Raw genomic sequence first — 25,708 nt, forward strand, 5'->3', positions numbered from 1 at the left:
GTACCCAATCATTTTAGTAATCAGGGAAATGCAAATAAAGCCATAATGAGAAACCACTGCTGAGCTTGACAAAAATTTTAAAAGTCTGACAATTTCAGGTGCCGGTGAGCACCTGCCGCTTGAGAGGGACAGCAGGGCACCCTCCCTTTTCTGAGCGTCACTGAAATTCAACTGCAAAGCTTCCGTAACGACACTCCAAGGGCCCCATGAAGGGGGATGAGAAAGCATCTCCTTCCAAGCGACCACACACTGCCTGTGCCGCCCTGGGGCCCACACCCCTCTAGCTACAACCCTGTGGGTCAGGAAAGGGGGCACGGGAACTCTCGTCTATCACTGGTGGGAATATGAACTGGGACCAGCCCTTTGGAAAATAAGTTGGCAGTAAAGCTGAAGATTCATATACCTCAACACCCAAAATCCACTCCCATCCTGTTCACCCTAGAGAAGCTCATGCACCCTTGCATCTGCACAAACATGTTCAGAGCACACTGTTTATGGGAGTCCAATCCTGGGAAAACTCCAATCTCACCAGTAAATAGTAAAATGAACAGGTAAACTGTTGTACACCTTGAATACACACGCAACACAATGCTATACGGAATGAAGACGAAAAAACTGTAGCTACTACACCCAAACACATGGATGAATCTCACAAACCCATTGAACAAAAGAGGCAAGACATAAAACAGCGCATTTGGTAGGACTTACATATATAAAGTTTAAAAACAGGCAAAACTGAACTATTTTGGGGGGATGCATACATCCCCATATACAAAGGTTGTAAAACTATGAAGAAAAGCCAGGACATTATCACAAGGGTCAGAACAGCAGTGGTTTCTGGGGAACAGGCGGGGCTTTGGGTGCCAGGGGACGGGGTCGGGTCTGGGGCGCTTCTGGGTGCAGGCAAGTTCCCACTGTGTGATCTCGGTGGTCGGTACACAGGTTTTCACTTTGTAATTCCTCGTGAGACTGGATATTTGTGTTGTATGCATTTTTCTGTCTTGCTTGTTATATTACATAGAGATAAAAGTTAAAGAAACAAAACTGTTCTTTCCCTTCTGCTGTCAAAAAAAAAACAAAACTGTTCTCCTTTTGTCATGACGACAATGGAGCTCATCGAAACTCTTATGTAATAGAAAAGTACGGGTAAAGGTTGAAGGAAAAAAACGCTTTCCAAGGGTAGGGGAAAAGTTACCAGGAAATACTGCAGCTGCAGATATTTGAATGCTGATAAGGAGTTGAACACTGAGTAAAACAGCTGTGTCAAACAGCACAGGAATGATGGCAGCTCTGCTAAGTGATCTCATTTTGTGGAGCTGCTGACATTTGAACAGGCTGGTTTTGATCCTTACACTAAATTATACTTTGCCAAGACATTCCCCAGGAGTTTGAAGATTCAAATTAACCTAGTCATAGAGATTTGGGTTGTCAGTACAGATGTAAAATAATTTTTAAAAAATATTTTCAAGGTAGTAAAGAACTTCTTGTGGAGTGCGCCTTTCCCATAGTTAAAGAAAGCTGATGTGACAACTTGAGAAAGCTCCAATTCCAGCTGTGACTGGCTTTGTAAAAAGTGTCCAAGTACCCGACAAAATGGAGGTGTTTTTTTAAAAAAATACATGCAGTTGATTTTGGAAGTTGGCTAGTGATTAATTTTAATTCAGTTGGCTCAAGCGAGAATTTATCAAGCAAAAGTCCATTGAAAATGTTTCCTTTCTCTGTAAAGTCTCTTCACAGACTACGTGGTAAGAGGAAACATCGTCCTTAGCCTCCCCGTTCAGCCAGTTCCCTGGGAGTAGAACAATTCACAGAGGAAACATGTCACCCATGTCAGATGTCAGGAGGATCACACAAACAAGAGGAAACAGCTTGAGGCAGAGACACCTCTCTCTTTCATCCCCACCCACCCCCTTGCCCCAAAGAACAGGTCACTTCCTAGTATTTGTTTGCTGTATTTCAGACCAAAAATATTCAGACCATAAAACAGACTGGTGAACAATTCCTTATGTTTAACAAAAAAATTAACTTATTTGGTTAACAGTAATATAATTTTAATTGGTTGCATTTTTTCTATCAATGAGAAAAGCTAGTCTGCTTATCCTTCGAAAAGTAAGAACTAAACTCTGGCAGCTCTAAACTGCACAGACCTAGTTATTACACCAGCCCTTGGACAATCAGAATGAGACGCACAAACACACAGTGGAGAGGGAGCATTCTTTGACCTCTGATTCATAACACAGCATCGCTAATCACCACTCTTGGTTTTATTCCCAGTATTCCTCTGCTAAACGTATTCAACATGTTGAAATTATTTCAATAGCTAAGAAGGAGCTCCATGGCGGACAGCCAAACTCACAGACGCTATCAGCAAAAGATCCAAGGTCAAAATTTTCTATTTTTTTCTTCTTTTCTCTTCTCTCCTACTCTCTCTCCCTCCCTTCAATACAAGACTAGAAGGAGAAAAGCACATTTTAAAAACAAACAACTATCAATGCAAATATCCTGGTAGTGATACTGTACTAGTTTTGTGAGATGTTACCATAGGGGGGAACTGGGTAAACGACACATGGGATTTCTCTGTATTATTCCTATTATATATATATATATATATATATGCCAGCCTTATTAAAATATAGTTCAAATACAATGCCATATTCATTTTAAGTATATAGTTCACCAGTTTTTTGTATATTCAGAATTGTATGACTATCACCACAGTCAACTTTAGAACACTGTCATCACCCCAGAAAGAAACCCCGTACTCATGATCAGTTACTCCCACTGTCCTCCCAGCCCCCGGCCCCAGGCACCCAGGCATCTACTTTCTACCTCTATAGATTTGCCTGTTCTGGACATGTCATAGAAATGAAATTTTATAATATGTGTTTCTTTGTGGCCGACTTCTTTCACTTAGCATAGTGTTTTCAAGAGTCGTCCGTGTTGTAGTAGGTGTCAGTTCTTCATTTTTTTTTTATCGCTGAATATTCCATTGTATGGATAGGCCAAATTTTACTTATCCACTCACCACCTGATGGACATTTTTGGCTACTGTGAATAATGCTGCTATGAACATTCATGTACAGGTTTTTGTGTGGACATACGTATTCATTTCTGTATTATTTCTTACAACTGCATGTGAATCCACAATTATATCAAAATAAAAAAAATTAATTAAAAAACCAAAGAAACAAACAATTTTTGTTTATTGGGAAAAGCCTGGGTAATTTCTTTCCTCTCTTTATAGCCTTTGCACTAATGTCGCCATATTTTCTTTATAATAATATTAAGTATTTAATAATAACAGTGCTTTGAATGCTGTCAATTGGACTAAGCACTTACCTGCATCGTTTCATCAATCTTTACACCCTCTCCCCACGTTAGGCTCTATTATAACCCCCATTTCAGATAAGGCTCTACTGCCTCTCTCTTTAAAACAGTATTAATAAATCAAATTCAAAAAACATGATTTAAAAAATGTGAAAAAGGCTTGAACATACATTTTTCCAAAGAAGATATAAAATGACCACTAAGCAAAAGATGCTCAACATCCCTAATCATTAGGGAATTGCAAATCAAAACCACAATGAGATATCACCTTATGTCCATTAACATGGCTACTATTAAAAAAACCAACCAGGCTGTGCATGGTGGCTCACGCCTGTAATCCTAGCACTTTGGGAGGCCAAGGCAGGAGGATGGCTTGAGGCCAGGAGTTTGAGACCAGCCTGAGCAAGAGCGAGACCCTGTCTCTACAAAATGGAAAAAATGAGCCAGGTGGGGTGGCGCATGCCTATAGTCACAGCTAGTTGGAAGGCTGAGACGGGAGGATCACTTGAGCCGAGGAGTTTGAGGTTGCAGTGAGCTGTTTTGATGCCACTGCACTCTACCTGGGGCAACAGAACAAGACTCTGTCTCAAAAAACAATCAACCAACCAATGAACCAACCCCCCAAAACAGAAAATAACAAGTGAACAAGTATTGGTAAGGATGTGGAGAAATTTAAAACCTTGTACACTGTCGGTGGGAATGTAAAGTGGTGCAGCTGCTATGGAAAACAGCACGGCAGTTCCTCAAAAAATTAAGAATAGAAGTATCACAGGATCCAGCAATGTCACTGAGTATATACCCAAAACAACTGAAAGCAGGGTCTCTAAGAGATATCTATACACCCCTGTTCACAGCAGCGTTATTCGAAACCGCCAAAAGGTAGAAGCAACCCAAGTGTCCATGGGCAGATGAACAGATAAGCAAAATGGGATATATGCATACAGGGGAACATTATTCAGCCTTGAAAAGGAAGGACATTCTGACACATGCTACAACATGGATGAACCTTGGAGGAATTATGCTCAGTGAAATAGGCCAGTCACAAAAAGACAAATACTGTATGATTCCAATTATTTGAGGTGCCTAAAGTAGTCAGATTCATAAAGTAGAATGGCTGTTGCCAGACTCTGGCGGGGAGTTGAGCATCTCAGTTCTATAAAATGGAAAGAGATTCTGGAGATCGGTTGCACAACAATGTGAATGTACTTAACACTACTGACCTGCTCACTCAAAGATGGTTAAGATGTAAGTTTTCGGTTATGTGTACTTTACTACAATTAAAAAAAAAAAAAAATTAGTTTGGTGCATAAGTAGTTACGGTTTTAGCATTTTTGAAATTTGTTGTTTGATATTGGAATACATTCTTAAATAAATGTGGTTATGTTATACATCATTTTAATATGCATTGCTTGCTTTATGTTTTTTTGCTAAGGACTTATTACTTGCTATTTATATTTATTTTAGACTATGGAAATGATGTTAGACAAAAAGCAAATTTGAGTGATTTTCTTTCTTTCTTTCTTTTTTTTTTTTTTACGTCCCTGATGATGAATAGACTGATTTTCTTATTCGAGTTCCAAATGGGTCATAAAGCAGTGGAGCAAATGAACATAGGTGCAGTGATGGTTCAGGAAGTTTTGCAAAGGAGACAAGAGCCTTGAAGATGAGGAGTGCAGTGGCCAGCCGTAGGAAGTTGACAACGACCAATTGGGAACAACCATCGAAGCTGATCCTCTTACAACTACATGAGAAGTTGCCAAAGAACTCAACGTTGACCATTCTACCTTCGGCATTTGAAGCAAATTGGGAAGGTGAAAAAGCTCGGTGAGTGAGTGCCTCATGAGCTGACCAAAAATCAAAAAAATTGTTGAAGTGTCTTCTCGCACACAACAACGACGAACCATTTCTTAATTGGATTGTGACATGTAACTAAAAGTGGATTTTATACAACTGGTGATGACCAACTAGTGGTTGGACTGAGAAGAAGCTCCAAAGCACTTCCCAAAGCCAAACTTGCAGCAAAAAAGGTCATGGTCACGGTGTGGTGGTCTGCTGCCAGTCTGATCCCCTACAGCTTTCTGAATCCCAGCAAAACCATTACATCTGAGAAGTCTGCTCAGCAAATCGATGAGATGCACCAAAATCTGCAATGCCTGCAGCCAGCATCAGTCAACAGAAAGGGCCCAATTCTTCTCTAAGACAATGCCCGACGGCATGTAGCACAACCAACATTTTATAAGTTGAATGAATTGGGCTACGAAGTTTTGCCTCATCTCCCACATTCACCTGACCTCTCACCAGCCAACTACTACTTCTTCAAGCACCTCAACAACTTTTTGCAGGGAAAACACTTCCACAACCAGCAGGATGCAGAAAATGCTTTCCAAGAATGTGTCAGATTCCAAAGCATGGATTTTTATGCTACAGGAATAAACAAACTTATTTCTTGTTAGCAAAAATATGTTGATTGTAATGGTTCCTATTTTGATTAATAGAGATGTGTTTGAGCCTAGTTATAATGACATAAAATTCACAGTCCAAAACCGCAATTACTTTTGCACCAACCTGATAGCACATCTATCCAAGTGATATATTTTCACAAGGTTTTCTCTTTCAAACAGTTTAAATAAAAAGTAACACTCTGGGTAAAACAAGTACATATTTCCCAAGATCCCATTCTCCTCTCTTCTAAACCTCAGCTTCTCCCAGGGCACACACCAAATAAAAGTTCCTTAAAATCAAAGTGTGAACATTTAGCATATGGCCCAGTGGAAGCCCATGAGCAGGGAAGTGTGAGACTGGGCAGGGGGATTTAGTGTATCTGGATACAGCCAAAGAGGTTTCTCAATCCCAGAAAGGACCAATGTGCTTGAATTCCAGGTATACAATTTCAGCCCAGGTTCATGTCTTGGGACAGACCGGGGGCTGTAGGCAGGTCCACTCAGGTGTGTGCCCCAACTTCTGCCTTGCTCCTCACTTCCCGCCCCCACCCTCACCAGCCACTCCCTGGAAGGTGCACTGAAAACACAGCTGGCAGCAGCATTGCTGATGCCATGCACCAGCCTGGTAGCAACTGCATTTTTAAAACAGCATTACTGAGATATGATTCACATGCATACAATTCACCCAGGCAGTGGGATTTGAACTCACTTGGTTCACTGTTACTCATCTCTCAGGTATAAACAGCATGCAGTTCTACATCTTTATCCTGGCTTCTCAGCTGAATGCAGGGAGGGTAAAACAAAATTCCAAATTATCACTTTATACGGAGTGCTACTGCTTTAGAGTGAACTACACCCCGGTTAAACCCTCTCTACATTCCTCTTCATGACAGATATGCAATTCCTCCACCAGCAAATATCCATAGGAAGGATTATTTACAACTTTGATTCATAATTAAAATTGGGAAAAATTCATCAAAATATAGCTTTCAGTGACTAGAGTCAAATGCAGAAAAGTAGAAATAATAATAAAAAGTAGAGCACATGGAACCAGACTGTGTGGGAAACACTTCAGGTACATGATCTCACTCTTCCTTTCAACAACTGATGAGATAGCTTTTTGCCCATTTCACTGATGTGGAAACTGAGGTGAGGGAAGTCAAATTAACTTGTAAATAGCTTAGCAAGCAATAGCATCCAGGGCTCTTAGACGCCAGGGCAAGCTGGCTCTCTGACTGCCTTGAACGACCTTGGGCGAGTTGCTTATCTGATTCTCAGTGTCATCATTTATCAAATGAAGACAGTGATGCCAACCTTACAGTGCTCCTGGAATGAGTACGTGAAAATATCCCTGAAAATGCACCTAGAGCGGAGCCTGTGGACCGTACAGCCTGCACATTCTTTCTCTCCTCCTCCGGTCATCTTCCTACTCCTTCTCCCCACTTCAAGTCACGGTAAGAGGAAAGAGCGTACAGATGGACTAAGAGCACAACTGCATGTGATAGTGGTAATGTTTCTCCTGTCAATACTCTCAGTGAAGAGAGAAACCTTGAAAGGGAAGCCAGGGAGAGAAGGCAGAAGTCCCTGTCCCTGGCGTGAGGCGGGGGATCAGATCAGACCTATCTAGGGAGTGTGGGAGGAGCACAGGGAGGACTGCAGCTTCAGGGGGAAGAGAATGCGAAATGAGCAGACCATGATGAAACCATCTGGGGAAAGTTCTTTTTACACAGTCTCACAGATCTTCCCACAGACGATTTATTCACAACAAAAGGGAATAAAAAGTCATCATGGAGAAACACAGTGGGCCACCTTAAACAAAATAAAACAGAACATCGAAGAATGGGACCAATTCCTATGACGGCTCCTGACGGATGTCCTGAACGCACAGCATCGCCCAGGCAGTTAAATGCAGTTCACAGGGCACAGCCTGAGCCAAATCCTGACAAACATCAGAAGAACCCAAATTGTGGCACATTCTACAAAACAACTGACCTGTGTTCTACAAAATGTCAGTGCCATGAAAGATGAAGATACGCCAAGGGACTGTTCCAGATTAAAGAAGACTAAAGACGTGTCAACTAAGGGCAAATTTGTGATGCCAGGTTGGGGAAAAATAGCCATGAGGACATTACTGGAACAACTGGGGAAATTCAAATATTGACTCTGTATTAGATAACAGTATGTATCAATGTTAAATTTCCTGCATGTGACCATGGTACTGAGTAAGGTAATGGCCCTGCTCTGAGGAGACACATGCTTGAGTATTTAGGGGTGAACAGTCATCACATCTGCAACTTACTCTCAAGTGGTTTAACAACAACATGTATGTATGTGTATATATACAAAGCAAAATATTAAAAACTGCTGCATCTCAGTGAAGGTTATACAATGTTCATTATACCATTCCTGCCCCTATTCTGTGGATTTGAAAAAAAAAATTAAGAAATAAATGTGACTATCTTGGGAGGAAAAAAAGAAGGCAAGTCATTTTTGAAAAATGAGCATGTAACAGTTTTGCAGTTCCTCTAAAACTTCAACATGAACTTACTATATGCCCCAGCAATTGCACTCCTAGGTATATACCCAAGAGAAAATATGTGTCCACACAATAATTTGTACATAAATACTCATAGCAGCATTATTCATAACAGCCAAAAGGTAGAAACAACCAAAACATCCATCAATAAATTAGGAGATAAACAAACTGTGTTGTATTCATACAATGGAATATTACACAGCCATTAAAAAAAATGAAATTCTGATATATTCTACAACATAAATGAACCTTGGAAACATTATGCTAAGTGAAATAAGCCAGGTATAAAAGGACAAATATTGTATGATTGCACTTACATGAGGTACCTAGATTAGTCAAATTCATAGAAGGAAAAAGTAGAATAGAGGTTGCCAGGGGCTGAAGGGTGGGGCATGGGGAGTTATTGTTTAATGGGTACATTGTTTCCTTTTGGGGTGAGGAAAACATTTTGGAAGTAGACAGAGATGGTGGTTGTACAACATTGCGAAAGTATTAAATGCTACTGAATTTTTCACTTTAAAACGATTTTCTGTCATGTGAAAATTTCATATTAATTTAAAAAAAGAGCAGACAGAGAAATGAGGAGGAGGATGTTGTGACTTAGTCAACAGAGTGTACAGGAAGAGACAACATCCAAAGCGAGCACTTACAGCCCTGAGTCTGCTGGCTGGGATACAAACAGAGTGTCTGATGTGCGCTGCCAGCTGGTCCCAAAATATGCCAGCCAGAATGGAGACTGTGAGGTTATGTAACCAGTTTACCTGAATTCCGTAACTATGTTCACAAAGACTCCCAGTGCACTAAGAATTAATTACAGGGTAGGTCAGTGCCAGCCATATTTAAAAGTCACTAAAGAGGTGCCAACAGGACAGAGTAGGCAAGGCTGCGACCCCAGGAGCCAAGGTTTGGGAAGGAAAACCTCTCCCGAGCAGCTCCCTGGACGTGGAGGTGATGGCCTGCACGCGGCAGCAAGGCGTTCGCCTTCTGCCCGGCTGGGGCTGTAAAAGCCGTCTGCCCCTCTATTTAGAAATCACACTCGCTTTCACTCAACAGAGCTGGCACAGAGAAAGTGACCCAGTTAGATACGAATGACCTGGCTGGTTACACTTTCCAGAAGCAACTGCATTTGCAATGAGAACATAAAAGAGAATGTTATGCTTTTTTTTAAAAAAAATTATTTTTTGTTTTTAATTCTTACCACAAAAGAAATTCACACTTACTACAAAAGCTTTTTAAAAGACAGTTGGGCAGAAAGGATGCCGTGAGGAAGGCATTGCCATCATTCGGGCATGCCTCTTGCCAGCCTGAGTCACTGATGACGAGACTTTGAGCATCTTTAGAAACTTTCTTGGTGACCCTCAAATTGTAATAAATGTGATGCTTTCTATGACGCCAGTGGGTCCTATCCCCACGAGTTCCTCTCCTGAGACGGAGGCACATTCCCCACACTTAACATGTGCATCCGGAGAACAGGCGACGAGAGACAGGAAGGAGTAGACAGAAGGATCAAGGGAAGTCCCCGTTGCTCCCTTCCTTACGAACATTTAGCGAATTACTAGGTCACGAGGAAGAGCAAGAGCCGAAGCAAATGGATTTGGCAGGCCAGTTCCCAGCCCCAGGCGGACAGGGGAAGGCAACAGAAATGATGCTTCCGACGCAATTTAGCATCCGGCTCAGAAGCTGATAGAAACGGGCTTGAGCCCTCACTTCTCCAGGTGTCATCTCCAGAGAGGACACTGGCCCCGGGGCCACACACTTACCCATCCAGACTTCCCCAAACTGTCCAGCGCCGAGCCTTTTCACCAGCTTGATGGACTCCCGGGGGATCTCCCAGGCATCTTTATCCCACGGCTTTTGTGGCTTGGGACTAATACATGCTTTCTCCAGTCTTCTGCACAAGCCATCTGACTGCTCTAATTTGGAAGGGAAACCAAAGGTTAAGAAATGCAACACTTTATATTTTAGCAGTGTCTATGAAGAAAAGTTTGGACTGTTAGTCTTATAATATCCAAACTGCCACAGTCTATGGACCTAAAATGCTTATGGGGAGTATTCTTCATATTAACTGTAGCTTTTGAAATTCTTATAAGAAAAGACAATTTGAAACATCCTTGATTTTACTCATTAGCACTGCTGACATATAAAAGCAAAACAAACAAAGCCAACAAACAACAGATACCTAAAGGCTGACAGGTTGTCACACTTAATAAAACATGATTTCAAATTACTGAGCCCACATAAGCTCCACAGGGCACCACGGTGGGGACTTGGTCATGTTACCATTGAACTCCCAGCCCCAGAACAGGGCCACAGCACAGCCAGCCCTCAACACACTTGCCAGATGCACAAATGAATGGGGAGGGCAGAGAGAGGGTGGAGGTCACATAATCGGAGGCACTTTGCTCTCTCCATACTTTGGAACCTAAGCAAACCTATAATGGGCGTTCCCTTCCAGCAGGTCCTGGAAAACAGCAGGAGCAATAACCACCGCACCTGACTTCAGTCACACAGGACAGGAATCCAAAGGTTCCCAGCTCCACAGGGCTTGAACGTGGCACCAGAGAGGGCAGGATATTGACTTGCCACTTTAAAATATTTTGGTGGTGATGGGGGTGTTATTTCTATTTTCTTTCACCAAGAATACATATTACTTTTACACATAGACCGCAAAGACACAGATCTGCGAATCTGCGTTCCTATTCCAGATATTTGGATGCCTTGTAAAAATAGGCATATACAAAAATAATGATTATTTTTCTGTTGGTAATTTTGGAACACTGAATGTCAAACAGCATGGAGCAGCTAGGAAGGACTGGGATAATTATTCACAAAGATCAAGTCTTCCTTTGCATGTTTAATCACAGATTAATTTAGAATCAGTTATAGAATGTGACCTGCCAACTTTATCCAAAAGAAATATGATGCATAAAAAGTTTTAACATAAAAATAGTGCTTGACACCTTATGTGTATCATAATAAATGCATTCTGTCTAGTCTGACCTTTGGTTTTTACTTACTTTGGTAATGCTTAATCATGTCACTGATACAGGGAAAAGTGATTCTCGGAGAGATGTAATAACCCCCATTGTCCAGACTTCTAATTTTGTAGTGCTTAATAACATCACCATGCACCGGGTCATAATCTCTGACAGACAGAGAGAAGCTTCCTGTTGGGGCAAAAGCATAAAGTAAGGTATATGTTTATATTGAAAAATAAGATCTGCATTAGACAACAATACAGTACACATTTCACCATAAAAATATGCAAAATATAAATTATGTATATAATGCATAATTTTTACAGTCCTATAAAAATCCTACTTGACAAATGGAACTAGCATTTTATTTGCTGTGTAGCTTACCAACATGCCATTTTCTTTCTTCATGATAGTTTTTAAAATTATTATTTTGCTGAATTAAAAAGTTACCTTAATTTTCTTTGTCTTTAAATTTCAGGATTTACTCCAAATAATAACGCAAGAGGCTCGGCAAACATAAAGAGTGGTAAGAACTGGCCATACCTACGCCTGCTTTGTATGTTACTTTTAGAAGCAAAACTTATCATTTGAGCTTATTTGCTATCAAACTATAAAACTTTTACTACCAGAGTATTCTATATCCTTCTCTTTTTTGAGTAATTCTGTAATAGTTTCTAAAAACGATTTCCTAAATAGTGTTTTATAAGAGGCCTTAAACCAATTCCCACCTTTCAATGTTTCACTTTCTCTGATAAGAAAAGCTCCAGCGCTGTTCCCTGGTGCCAGAAGCTGCCTTTCTGCGTCCTTCCTGGTTATATCCTTGAAAAACCACCTGTGAAGACGTTTTAACATTTCATGACTGCCATGTTCCAGAGCAAGAGCAAGATGAAGAATATCAACAAGAAATCCAGTGAAGTAAACAAAACGATGGAAGATGACAACACATAGGGACTCACTCTTCTGTTTCTAAGGTGTTGACTTTGGCCACGTAGTTGCTGGGGATGAAGCCTTCTCTCTTTGTTGAAAGGGACTTAGCTTTCCACCATTCTCCATGCCTGGAATAGAAACGCACAGCAAAAAGAAGCTCAAGGAATTAGCATGGTGGTGCCCACCTGCAGTCCGAGCTACTAGGGAGGCTGAGGTGGGAGGATCTCTTGAGCCCAGGCGTTGGAGACTGCAGTGCGCTATGACTGTGCCACTGTACTCCAGCCTGGGTGACAGAGTGACACCCTATCTCTAAAAATAAAAAAGAAGCTAAAAATATCACATGTGCCCCAAAAATATGTACAAATATTATATATCAATAAACAATTAAAAGTAAACTTAAAATAATATAGTTACCAATTCCACCTCTAGACATATACCCAAGAGAAATGAAAACATATGTCCACACAAAAACTTATACATGAATGTTCAAAGCAGCATTATCCGTAAAAGCCAAAAAGTAGAAACAACCCAAATGTCTACCAACTAATGAATGAATAAGTCAAATCTGGCATATCCATTCGATGGAGTATTATTCAGCAGTAAAAAGGAATGAAGTGTAGAAACACTACAACAGGGATGACCTTAAAACACTATGCTCAGTGAAAGAAGCCAGTCACAAAGGACCACTGCATGATTCCATTTAGATGACGTGTCCAGAATAGGCCAATTTTAAGAGATAAAGAGTAGATTAGTGGTTTCCTAGGGCTGGAGAAAATGGTGAGGGTGGGGGTAATGGCTCAGGACTGCTGGGTTTCTTTTTGGGGTGTTAACAATGTTTTAAAATGGTCGTGGTGAAGTTGCACAATTCTGAGGATATACTAAAACTGAATCGCACGCTTTAATTGGTGAATTGTATGGTACTGTGAATTCTCAATAAAGCTATTAATATTAAGAAGAGAGAGGCCGGGCGCGGTGGCTCACGCCTGTAATCCTAGCACTCTGGGAGGCCGAGGTGGGCGGATCGTTTGAGCTCAGGAGTTCGAGACCAGCCTGAGCAAGAGCGAGACCCCATCTCTACTAAAAATAGAAAGAAATTATATGGACAGCTAAAAATATATATATAGAAAAAATTAGCCGGGCATGGTGGTGCATGCCTGTAGTCCCAGCTACTCGGGAGGCTGAGACAGGAGGATCGCTTGAGCTCAGGAGTTTGAGGTTGCTGTGAGCTAGGCTAACGCCACGGCACTCACTCTAGCCTGGGCAACAGAGTGAGACTCTGTCTCAAAAAAAAAAAAAAAAAAAAAAGAAGAGAGAAAGAGAAAAAGCTATTAAGAGAGCACTTTGAATGTTCACAACACAAAGAAATGATAAATGTCCAAGGTGATGAATGTGTTCATTACCCTGATTTGATCATTACACATTGTATGAATGTATCAAAATATCACTCTTTATCCCATAAATATATACAATTATTACGTGTCAACTAAAAGTAAAAGAGGAAAAAAGTGTTTATATCTAAGACTCAAGAGCTACAATAGCAATTCTTTTAAGGTTATTTGTTTGGGGGGGTGAGGTAAAGTGGGGAACATCCCTACAACCCCAGAATCCAGGGGGAAATTCACCCCTTTCAATGGAATAAAAGTATGTTTACAGACGGAAGCGAAGGACAAGAGCCTTTCAGCTGAAGTGCAGGTCACTGTGCTCAGTGCTGCCAAACACGAGCTGGTAACAATGGCTCCCATTTTGCAGAAGCAAAACATCTGTATCTTCCCCCAGGATAGCTAAGAAATGCTTTAGGATCCTTAGAGAAATGGGGGTCAAGGGAATAACGGGTTGTCGTTCATGTGTTATCAACTCCTTGGTTCAAACACCTAGTTACCACAGAGATGGAAGCCATGAAACAAAAGAGAAAGAAAACCATAAAAGAGTTCCCAGCAGGTGAGTTACCACCACGCTCATACTCTCAGCCAGGAGGCAGCCCTGGAGCCGGGACAGGGGACTGATAAAGGGGGAAGAAATGGGTCCCTTAACCATCCGAGCCTTAAACTGTGTTCCTCCTCGAATTCCACACGCAGATGGGATCCCTGTCTGCAAGACATGAGGGAAGACTGCAGCTAACACTAAGCGATGCCTGCTCTATGCTTGTGGTACACACACACACACACACACACACACAGAAACGTGCCGTGCTCACATCAACCCCACAGTACAGGCACTGTCGTTCACAGTTTATAAGTGAAGAAACCAAAGTATAGAGTTTAAGTGACTTGTTGAGGTCACACAACTATCAAGTGGCAGGGCCACACTCAACCTATAAGCAACACTGTGGTCTCTCAACCCCTGAACACCGTACCCTTAATTAGAGGGTCTCCCTGCTCTAACCCTACTTAGCAGATCATGATGACGCTTCCTGCAAGATTAGTAGGAAAAGCAAGCTAGAATTAAAATGCTTGGAGTCACTTATTCTTAGCACTGTTCTTACTGTCCCACAGACTCACACTGTCTGTGAGTCAGCATGGAGGGGGACAAGGAAATGACAACACCCACGTGTCCACAGAAGCACGCAGCTGCTGAGTAGAGGTGTTTCCAACACGGCTGCTCTAGGACAGTATCCACAGAAATCAAACTGGGCCATATACCCAGTATAAATCTAAGTAATACAATAAAATAAAAATGGCATTATAAATAACATGCAGATGCCACACAGACTCAAACGTTTTAAGGTGGCACAGCTGGAGAAAGAAAGAAACAGGGGTCTGTCTTCAGAGGGACTCCCCCCGGAAGAGTGCTCACAGGTGGCCTTAAAAGGAAACTTCCTATGGCCCTACTCCTTCCACTGCCCAAGCCATAGTACAGCAAGCAGGCTAGGAGGCCTCCCGCCCACCACAAGCAGGGGGTCTGGCCGTGGTACCAGAAGCAAAACAAGGGGACAGCATGTAGGACCCAGCGCCCGAGCAAAGTTGCGGCGGCCACAGTGTGCTCGGGAGCACTTACTCCTCCAGGACTTTCATCTTCTCTCCCTTCCTGAAAGACAGGTCGTCCGGGTGGATGCCATCGTAGGGGTACAGGGCCACCACAATGTCTCCTTGCTCCTCTGGATCTAAACAGGAAGAACACAAGTGGTCGCCTGTGAGAACCCACCAGCAGAAATGTTTTAGCAAACGGGCACAAAGGATGGGGCCGGACGAAGCGCTGAAGAGAGGGCAGCTGGGGTAAGGACACGGGCTTCCTCCCTGCGGGTTCCGGTCTACCGGGGCTACGGAAAGTAACCTGCCGTCTGCACTGTGTGCAGTGTTTGTTACGGGAAGTCATTTAAAACTACAACTGTAATTTTAACTCTACGTTTAAGAAACCCATGTTCATAGCAGCATTACTCACAATAGCCAGAATGTGGAAATAATCCAAACGTCCATCAGTGGATGAACAGATAAACAAAATGTGGTATACACTTAAAGTGGAAATATTATTCAGCCTTAAAAAGGAATATGGGTCTGACACATGCTACAACATGGAGGAAGCTTGCAGAAATTATGTTAAGTAAAACAAGCCAGACACAAACGGACAAATACTGAATGATTCTACTCATCCCAGGTACCTAGAGTAGACAAATTCACAGAGACAAAAAGAACACTGGTGGTTGCCAGGGGCTGCGGGCAGAAGTAAAGGAGGAATTATTGTTTAATAGGTGCAGAGTCTGAGTTTGGGAAGATAAAAGGTTCTGGAGGTAGATGGTGTTGACGGTCACACAGCAATGTGAATGTATTTAATGTCACTGAACTGTACACTAAAATATGATCAAGATGGTAAATTTTATATTATACATGCTTTCCCACAATAAAAAAATTAATAAAAATGTCTAGGACAACTATTTTATAGAAGCTCTAACAGTAAAGAAAAACATTTAACTATGTTGTTACTAAAACATACCTTTAGTTTGAAACCTCTGTCCTGGTAAAAGCTGAGATTCTGGAACCTACAAGAGAATATTTGTTAGAAAGAAAAATTTCATGTTTAGTTTTTCTTACACTCATGTTGTATATCATTTTTCTAACCGTAGCAAATGACGTTTGGATTTGCTAACTTATTGAGCTGGAGAGAATGGGAGAGCAGACAGAGAAGTCTGTAGAGCTATGCCCCCACCTACGGGGCCGGTGGCACGCTCTTCTGTCATTTGCCTGTGTGTGGAGGCAGGAAGTGAGCAAGGCTCACCCCGTCTTAACTCCCCCTTATTTGCTAACAGAACCCTAATCTTACGTGGGGTGGCAATTTGCCCAGCTCAGTGACTATGCTCCCAAACTTCTGAGCCCCCAAGACAGATGGGGGAGGGGGCCTTTCTACCAGCAAAATGGTTGCGTGGGGCTCTGCCAAAGGCTGTCCTTGTCCCTCATCTCCTTTTTGCCTAGGAACAAGTGAAGGCTGGAGTCCCAGCAGTCATGGAAACCACCAAGGGCAGCAAGGCGACACAAGGAAGTGGCTGGGCCCTGGTGACTTGGCAGAATTGCCACCCAGCCCAGGACTGCCCAACTCCAGGTTTCCAAGGCTTGTTTAAAAACCTGTAGTCAGGGCTCTGTTACTGGCAGCAGAGAGCAAGTCCTAACCGGCCCATGATTCCGTCGCTGGGACAGATGGCATCCTCTGTCATTTTAGTTGGGAGGTAAATTATTGGGGTCTGGTGGCACAAAAGCCTCTCTCGGTTACCTTTTAAATCAAATTCCTTTTTCTCGCAGTGCCACGTGAGGCTGCCGGAGGCCTCTGGGCCTCTCACAAGGAAGGTGCTGTCAGAGGCCTATACTGCAATCCATGTAGCTTTTCTCTTTCTCTTTGATTAAAGTGATTTCACAGAATGGGACCAAAATGGTTTGTACTGAAATTTAAATTTCTGATGAAAGTCAGTCCATTTATTCTCTAATTCAGTGAGGGGGTAGAGGAACATGACTGTATTGTGGTATCAGAAAGCCCATGGTGACATGCTGTCCTTCAGTACTCATTTCAAGAAGTTTTATCCTGATTTTTCAGTCATTTAGATTTGCACAATTAGGAGGTATGATCTATTTTATATGATTTGGAGGAAATAATTAGAAGATGAGAAACTAAATCATTCTGAAACAGCGAGCTGATTTTTCAAATATCAAAGAGCCTTTAGTTTTCAACATTTTAATACACTTTTTAAAACACATATATGGGCCTAATATTCTGTTGCTCTAGCTTGTAAAATGGCTTTTTCTAGAGTGCTGTTGAATTTGTGTCGACCCTCCTTGTCATCAACCCATGGAATGCATTCGGCACATCTGGCCGGGGCTGAGGGTGGTATTTATAGCCATGAATAAGCCCATACTGACTGGCTCGTGAAACAAGGGTATCCGTGACCACAGGAGGCCCAAACTAAAGTATTAATATTTATGGTTTCCACGAGGGAATTGAAAGATTTCAAACCTGTTTACTACTTCTGCTTTCTAACTTGATTTTTAGTCTTCTTTACTCTGAACAAGAGGAAAAAATGGTGTGTAAATTTGTACTATTCTCTTTTGCTTTTCTGAATAAAGGACATCTTCATTCATCATTTAGAAACAGAAAGCAGACCGGGTGCGGTGACTCACGCCTGTAATCCTAATACTCTGGGAGGCCGAGGCGGGAGGATCGCTCTTGAGCTCAGAAGTTCGAGACCAGCCTGAATAAGAGCGAGACCCCATCTCTACTAAAAATAAAACAATTAGCCGGGCATAGTGGCACTGGCCTGTAGTCCCAGCTACTCAGGAGGCTGAGGCAGAAGGATTGCTTGAGCCCAGGAGTTTGAGGTTGCTGTGAGCTAGCTGATGCCACGGCACTCTAGCCTGGGCAACAGAGCGAGACTCTGTCTCAAACAAATAATAATAATAAAGAAAGAAAGAAAGAAACAGAAAACAAAACCAAAACAACGTGGGTTTTAAAGCATATAAAATCTATAGCACATGGTATGAGAAGAAAACAGATTCTTTTTATGAGAACTGTGAAGTTTATAAGAAAACTATGTGATTCCAATTCCTCTTACATTACTTTCTATTTATCACATTTATGTAATATCTAGTTCTATATATGTATATATTTATATAATAGGCTTTTAAATTTTATATTTATATGTATTTATCACCAAATTATTAAAGCTATTAATATTCTTACAAATTTTAAGTATATATATTTTCTCTACATAAAATTACAATGTTAATTTATCCAGAAACATCATATATGATAACTTAAAAGCATAAATTTATTCATTCTTCATCTCTACTTCTTAATAAGAGCAACTCTGACTTATCGGTCTCAACGATGGCGTGTGACTTTGGTTTGTGGAGGATGTGTCCCACCTGCAGGACAATGGGACGGGCTGGGGGAAGGGCAGGCAGAAGGGCTTGGTATCGAAAACATCTTTCTAAAATGCCAAGGCACTTAAAAGCATGTCAGACTAGGGAAACTATGAAAGTTCTTAATAAAAGTATTTGGGATAACCTGGAATAAGCTGTTTCCAGCTTAAACGCTGAGAAACTTTATAAAAATCAGGTTATTTGAGGATATGCATATCTTAAAAAATCATGAGAAAATATATGTAAAGAATATAAGGTCTGAAATAAAGTGGATTTAAGGTTATAATTGCCCAAAGCTTCCTTCTTTCCATGAAGTATACTATTAGTTCTTTGTCAAGCATTTCCCAAATGTATCAAATAGCATAACACTCATATAAAATTTCTAGCACAGATATTTGCCTAAGGTTAGGGAGCAGAATTAGATGTGTTTTTCCTTAATCTTTTAATTCACTAAAATAAATCATGACAACTTGAGGAGCTGTACTATTTTGAATTAATTGAAGAAATGAGGTTGGGCGTGGTAGGTCACACCTGTAACCCCAGTGCTTTGGGAGACAGAGACAGAAGGACAGGGGTTCAAGACCAGCCTGAGCAAGAGCAGGCTGCATCTCTACAAAAAAGAAAAATTAGCTGGGCATGGTGGTGCCCGCCTGTAGTCTCAGCTACTCAGGAGGCTGAGGCAGGAGGATCAGTGGAGTTCACGCTACAGTGAGGCTACAATGAGCTGTGGCTACAGTGAGCTGTGATTGGGCCACTGCACTCTAGTCTAGACAACAGAGTGAGAAAGAAAAGAGAAAGAAGAAAGAAGACAAAGAGAAGGAAGGAAGGATGGAAGGAAACCAAACGAACGAACAAGAAGGGATAAAGCACAATGTGCGATTTACGAAACACCAAAAGACATTAGCACTTATTTTAGCTGTTTGCTTTCAGATCACTGTGCTAATCTCACTACCTATCTTAAGTCACACAAATCTATTTCTCCCTCTCTCTCTCTCTCTCTCTCTCTATATATATATATATATATTTTTTTTTTTAAGTGGGGTCTTTGTACCAGAAATATGTAAGATGATTCTCTCCACACATAAGAATGTGACCAAAGGCCCTTTTTTATTGCATAATAAGTGGCCTGGTTATCCCTAAAATGTTTACATGTTCTTTAAAGGATTAAGTTATTAATACAAAGCATATCAAAAGTTATTTGAGGCCCAAATAATCAATGTGATTTTTTTGCATGCATATATTACAAATTGTTTTTTAAATTATGCAGCCATGCTTTGATCCTGCTGTGGGAATTCTCCCCTGAGACTATCTACTTACTGGCCTTTGCTGTTTATTGGACGTTGGATCTCTCACATAAATAGTTCGGTCAGTATTACGTACTGGTTGAGTCTTCAAATCTATTCCATCGTCATTCAGATTGTCTTTCCTTTTTGATTTTATACATCCCATATTTCCTGTTGGGATACAAAAGCAATGACATTGTTTTACCATTCCAGAACTTACTTCAAGCCACCAAAATCTATCAAAGAAGAGTAAAAAGAATATACTTTTATTCTTCATCACACATAGATTAATTAAGTCAAATGTAGATATTGTTCACAAATGGTCTTGCTTGTTCATTCATTCATTCAAGAAATATTTGTTTAGCAACAATTTTACATCAGCCAAACATAATTCCTGCTCTAAATATGCTCATATTCTTGTGGTGAAGATGTGTGAAGTGAAATTAGGGTACAATGGGGTGAGTCAATAATAGAGGATGCACAGGACCTAGGAAAGGACATCTAACTCAGGTAAGAGGAAAAGGAGGTGGTCAGAGAGAGCTTTCTGGAGGAAATTCTCTGTGAGTGGAAATAGGCGAGTGTCAGCCAGGTTGCACAGTCAGTAAAGGAATTCCAGGAAAAAGGAACTTCACATGCAACAACAGCTAATATGCTAATCTGGCCCCTTCAGAGAGCTACATCAACCTGACCCCTTCACAGGACCAGCTCTGCAACACTAAAGACTGTAGCCAAGGAACAGGTAGGCAAGACCAAACCTCAGGGTCAGAGAGGGAGGCACATACTGGATGCAATGCCAGGGAGTTAGTTTCTTCCCTCTGAAGACAAGTGACACATCCAACCTGCAGTGTGCAAGGTGAAGCGAGGGAGCTGAGGCTTCAAGGGCAGGTGTGACTCACAGCTACGAAGTACAGAACCTGGCTCCAATTGAGCATGGTTTGGGGCCTAGGAAGATGGTGGTGGCCCTCACCAAGACTGGAAATAACAGAGCAGACACAGGTATGGTGGAAACGATGCTTATGGGAACATCGAGGTGATCAAATCCAGTAGGCTTCCCAGTGAGATATCTGAGTCTGGAAGCAGGGAGAGGTGGTGGCAAAATCATGGCTACCACAAGCCAGGATAGGCCTGTGGAGCAAGAGCTACCATGGCAAGAAGAGGACTTGTGCCTGAGCAGCACAGTGACACTCTATGCATCAATTCACACCAGGATGGGCACGCTACTACACACAGCACTCTGGGGACTGAGAAGGTGATTTTGCACATTGGAATCAGGTGTGCCTTTGGCCTTACAGTGTAGCTAGCCTCAGTGTCAAATCTATACATTAAAAACAAAAGAAAATCTGTTAGGAGCTCTATGAGAAGGACAGATCCATGAGAAGAATAGATTCCATGGACACAGTCCAGGAAATTCTTTTGGGGTCTAGTGGGGGCATGGCACTCCAATGTGATCTGTGTTAATTCTGAAGCACTGCCAAATTTGGGGACCACTGTTTAGTTAGCTTTAGAGAAGGAGAGATGACTTCAAGTTTGGGGAAGGGGAGTTGGTGCAAACGAGGCAATGGGGTGAGGAAGGAATTGTTCTAAGAAGCTTCGGTAGCTCTTCCACGCAGCCATCCCTGCGCCTTGTCCTGCAGGCTTCCAGCTGCTCCGGGAACTTCAATTTGTTTATCATTTCATTAGTTGAGGTATGACGCCTCTAAAGGACAACCACACCTCTTTCTGAAACTAGCTGTAGTTCCCCAAATAAAGGGGAAGCAAGTACTTCTTTGATTCAAAACAGCACATCCCCCGCCCCGCTAAAGTTTCTGAGATGGAGATGGGTTTTAGAGTTGATCTGTAAAGAAGCATGATTTCTTTCTTCAGCCAGTCTTACTCCTCATTCCCCCAAAAGCTGTGTTTAACTAATCAGCCCTAAAAACGGTTTTTTACAAATGAGCAAACATGGTAATAGGAAAGCCCTGGCAGACCGACCCCTGAGCACACCGCAAGCTCCAGGGGGAGGGGCCGGGGTGGCTCCGCCCGGCCGACACGCACCCTGGCCCTTCCGCCGGCTCCCACCTGGCCAGCCTCGGTGACAGGGAGCCAACCAGTCCCGCCCCAGCACGTAGGAGACCCCAGCACGCCTGCACGCTGGCTGGCTCCCTGGCCCTCCCTGCTGGTCCCCACGCCCCCTCGCTGCTGCGGCGCGCACTTGCTCTCTGTCTGTTTCTCCTCCAGATCCTACACAAGCGTTTGCCACCAGGCAGGTCTGCACTAAGCGCCCTAGAGACAAGAGCACCCCTCTGCTCCCCCCATCACGATTTACACGCCTTGGTACCACCTCCGTCCCATGACAAACCGGTTTATTTATGGTCGGCTACCCCAGTAGAGTCTAAGCTGCTTGGGGCGGCTCCCCTGCTCCGCGCACCTCGGTGCTCCCGGCACCCAAAACAACTCCGGGGCGCTCAGAGAGTATTTAATTAGGGGACAGGCTGCCGGCTGGGGACTTCACACGCCCAGCCGGAACTACAGGTGAGCGAGGGAAGAGAAAGCGGGAGAAACCCACCTCGATCTGTTGTTTTAAGAGACAGAGAGAGACAGAAACCTTCAGAACCAATCCAGTTTATGGGAAACACAGGGGAGAAAGGAAAAGGTGATCAGACAAACCCATACTGTGCCATTTTCTAAAGAGGACTAGCCTGGCTACTCAACCAGAGGGGAGGCGGCTGAACTGTTCACCAGAAGTGACTGAAGAGCAACGTGTGAACTTCGGCAGAGGCAGGCAGTAGAGGGGAACAGCTGGGATCACTGGGGAAACTGGAATTGCTTCGAGCATGACATTGGAGAACTGTGTTAGGTTTTGTAAGTGTGATAACGGTGTTGTGGTTACACGGCAGAACGTCCCATCTTAGGAGCCCAAGAGGTGTGTAGCGAGGAGGGTCACGGTATCTGCAGCTTTCAACACTTCCGCCACAATGAGAAGAGGGGAGAGAAGGAAGGGACAAGTGTGTCAAAATATTTTACAAATTAAAGAATCTAGGGAGAGAACGTATTCTTTCATTATTTTCTGTAGATTTGGAAATTTTTAATGAAAAGTTGGAGGGAAGAAAATTATAAAGGTTATGCAGGATATTATAAACTTTATGCAAAAGACATTTTTCAAAAGGCATGCCAAGTAGCGCGGGCTTTACTTCCACCGGGAGCCGCGGGCGTTTCTAACCGGGAAGTGACTCGCGGAGACCTGTTCCTCAGAGGGAACTCCTAGGAAGTCTGGAAGGGAAAGCGAGCTGCCGTGGGGAAGTGTATGGCTCAGCCTCTGAACGGGTCCAGAGGAAAGGATGACGATGATTGGCCGAGAACAGTCGTCTTGGGAAGAGGAAGGATGAAAACAAAACGCAGGAGGTGGTGGGTGCGGTGGCTCATGCCTGTAATCCCAGCACTTTGGGAGGCTGAGGAGGGAGGATCGCTTTAGGCCAGGAGTTGGAGACCAGCCTCAGCAATATAGCAAGATGCTGTCTCTACAAAAAATTAAAAAATTAGCTAGGCCTGGTGGCACGCATCTATAGTCCCAGCTACTTGGGAGGCTCTCACAGGAAGATCGTTTTTGCCTAGGAGTTCGAGGCTGCAGTGAGCTTTGACCGCACCACTGCACTCCAGCCTGGGCAACAAAGCAAGACCCTGTCTCAAAATAAACAAACCACCACTAACAACAAAAATGCAAATGGATGTGTGTGGGGTGGTATCATCCAAGAGCAGACGACTTATAGATTGCCATCTATTCATGCTTATTTTATGTTTTCCCTTCAGCCATCACCATAGATAATTCAACACCAAATGTATGTATCGTAGATGAAAAAATATCTAAACACCACTCCACGCTGTGAGTTAGCATGGCCTCTGCTCACTGCCCACTTGGCACAGTGTGTTTGGGGGCCCCAGTTCAGACACACACCTGCAAGAAACCTCCTCCTGGTGACATGGGCATGAACAACCCACACTCAGACCAGTCTTGCAATTCCTTATGCTGTATGAAGGTACCAGAAAGGTAGAAAATACAACCTACTCCCAACAAAAACTGAGAAACTGGTTACATGTTTCCAAGTGATATGAGCTACACTTTACAATGATTTATACCTTAGTATTTTTTTATCACATGTTTGTAATGTACTGAGCATCTCATTTAATCCTCAAAGAAATGCTATAACCAAATTATCGTCCCCACTTTACAGAGGAGCAAACTGAGGCTCAGAGAGGTTACTTGGCTGGCCCACAGCCACAGCCAGGGAATGTGGGGCTGGGACTCACTCGCATGCTGCTCTCGTCTAAAGTCTAAGTCCAGAGCTAGGTCTGCAGCCTGGGCTCTTAGCACTTTGCCAAACAATGGTGATTTTGAAACTCATATTTTACCTCTTTATTAATAATGCCAAACAAAGAGATTATTTTTATAGCCCACCTCTTTTCTCAAAAGGATTTGAAATGCTTTACCACAAAAGAGTCAATAATGAGGTTAACAAAATAAAAACAGAAAATCAGCGAGGGAAAAAAAAAAAAAAAAAAACAGAGGAGAATGCAAATGTGGTAACGCCGTGGTAACACATCTGCTATAACAGACCTACACATGTGCCCTGAGTTTGCTGGCAGGAAGGGCCAGGGTACTGCGTGAGTCACAGTGGGAGAGAGGACAATGTGTCCCCAACAGGAATTCCAAGTTTCCTTATGGACTTCACATAAAGTGCTATAGATGATGTACTTGGCAATGCTTTCAATACTATTTTTTGAACAGTAAATGAAGGCACATTTTCTAAGCAGAAAGTTTTGGTTAATAAAGATAACAACTGAGGCTTTGACTTGCAAATACAACCCCGGGATGTTCTTTGCAAACGTTCAACTACATGGTCTGAAGAGACACAAACAGACAGGCAACCCTTTGATCACAAAGGAACATCCACCAACACGTCCAGAAAATGAGAGAATGGTGACTTTTCTTTCTAAAAAGTCTTTCACTGAAACAAATATTCATTCGAGGTGGTTCATGCTCATTTAATGGCCTTAGAATATTAAAAGAGTGGTTTAAAAAAGTTATCCCAGACTCTGGGACAATAGACTCTAACTCTAGTTTATCAGCCTACTGCCTCTGGTAGGTTCTAGCAGTACTTTAGTGTTCTGGATGTGCTCGACAAAGAAGCAACTGTGTACTTGGAATCCCGCTTCTGGGGACCTGTTCTTTAGATACATTGCACAAGGGCACAAGGATGGTCCCACTAGCATTACTTCTATAATAAACAGAGACAATCTAGATGTCTACCAATAAGGGAGAGTTGATTAAAAGGGATGCATTACGAGTGAGTTTAAAAGACAGATTTGTATATTTGGACTTTTTTTTTTAATTTCAAAATATTAAGGGGGTACAAATGTTTTAGGCTACATAGATCACTTTTGTAATGCATGAGTCTCTGCCAAAGGTATGCCCGACACCCAAATAGTGTTCATAGTACCTGTGAGGTAGGTTTTTGTCCCCTTCCCCTCTCCCTCTTCCTGGTTGATTTCCACTGAGTTTTGCTTCCTTCTGTGCACATGTGTGCTATTGGTTAGTTCCAATTTAATAGTGAGTACATGTGGTGTTTGTTTTTCCATTCTTGAGACACTTCACTTAGGATAATGGTCTCCAGTTCCATCCAGATTACTGCAAAAGGTATTAATTCATCTTTTTTATGGCTGAATGGTACTACATAGTATACATATACCTCATTTTATTAATACACTCATGAATTGATGAGCACTTTACATTCCTGACTGAACAATCAAGAATTGCTGAATTTAGCTGTGTGCAGTGGCTCAAGCCTGTAATCCCAGCTATTTGGGTGGGTGAGGTGGGAGGATCACTTGAGCCCAGGAGTTC

The 25,708-nt window shown here is 42.4% G+C and overlaps 1 protein-coding gene across 2 annotated transcripts in view; it reads right to left on the reverse strand.

Annotated features, from left to right (window-relative positions):
- LYN (LYN proto-oncogene, Src family tyrosine kinase) overlaps positions 1 to 25,708 on the reverse strand; it is a 113,749-nt gene that overhangs the window by 41,627 nt on the left and 46,414 nt on the right. The window contains exons 2-8 of one of the 2 annotated variants that reach the window (XM_069465579.1): positions 19,928 to 20,001; positions 16,137 to 16,182; positions 15,204 to 15,309; positions 12,239 to 12,337; positions 12,011 to 12,114; positions 11,322 to 11,471; positions 10,065 to 10,217 (exon numbers count right to left, since the gene is read on the reverse strand). In XM_069465579.1, coding sequence (XP_069321680.1) covers positions 10,065 to 10,217; positions 11,322 to 11,471; positions 12,011 to 12,114; positions 12,239 to 12,337; positions 15,204 to 15,309; positions 16,137 to 16,182; positions 19,928 to 19,996 — 727 coding nt within the window. In that variant the 5' untranslated portion in view covers positions 19,997 to 20,001. Of the gene's footprint in view, positions 1 to 10,064; positions 10,218 to 11,321; positions 11,472 to 12,010; positions 12,115 to 12,238; positions 12,338 to 15,203; positions 15,310 to 16,136; positions 16,183 to 19,864; positions 20,002 to 25,708 lie in introns of both variants that reach the window. The other variant, XM_069465578.1, reaches the window with a different exon arrangement.

This window comes from Eulemur rufifrons, chromosome 3, assembly GCF_041146395.1.
Source record: "Eulemur rufifrons isolate Redbay chromosome 3, OSU_ERuf_1, whole genome shotgun sequence".
NCBI classification, from domain to species: domain Eukaryota; kingdom Metazoa; phylum Chordata; class Mammalia; order Primates; family Lemuridae; genus Eulemur; species Eulemur rufifrons.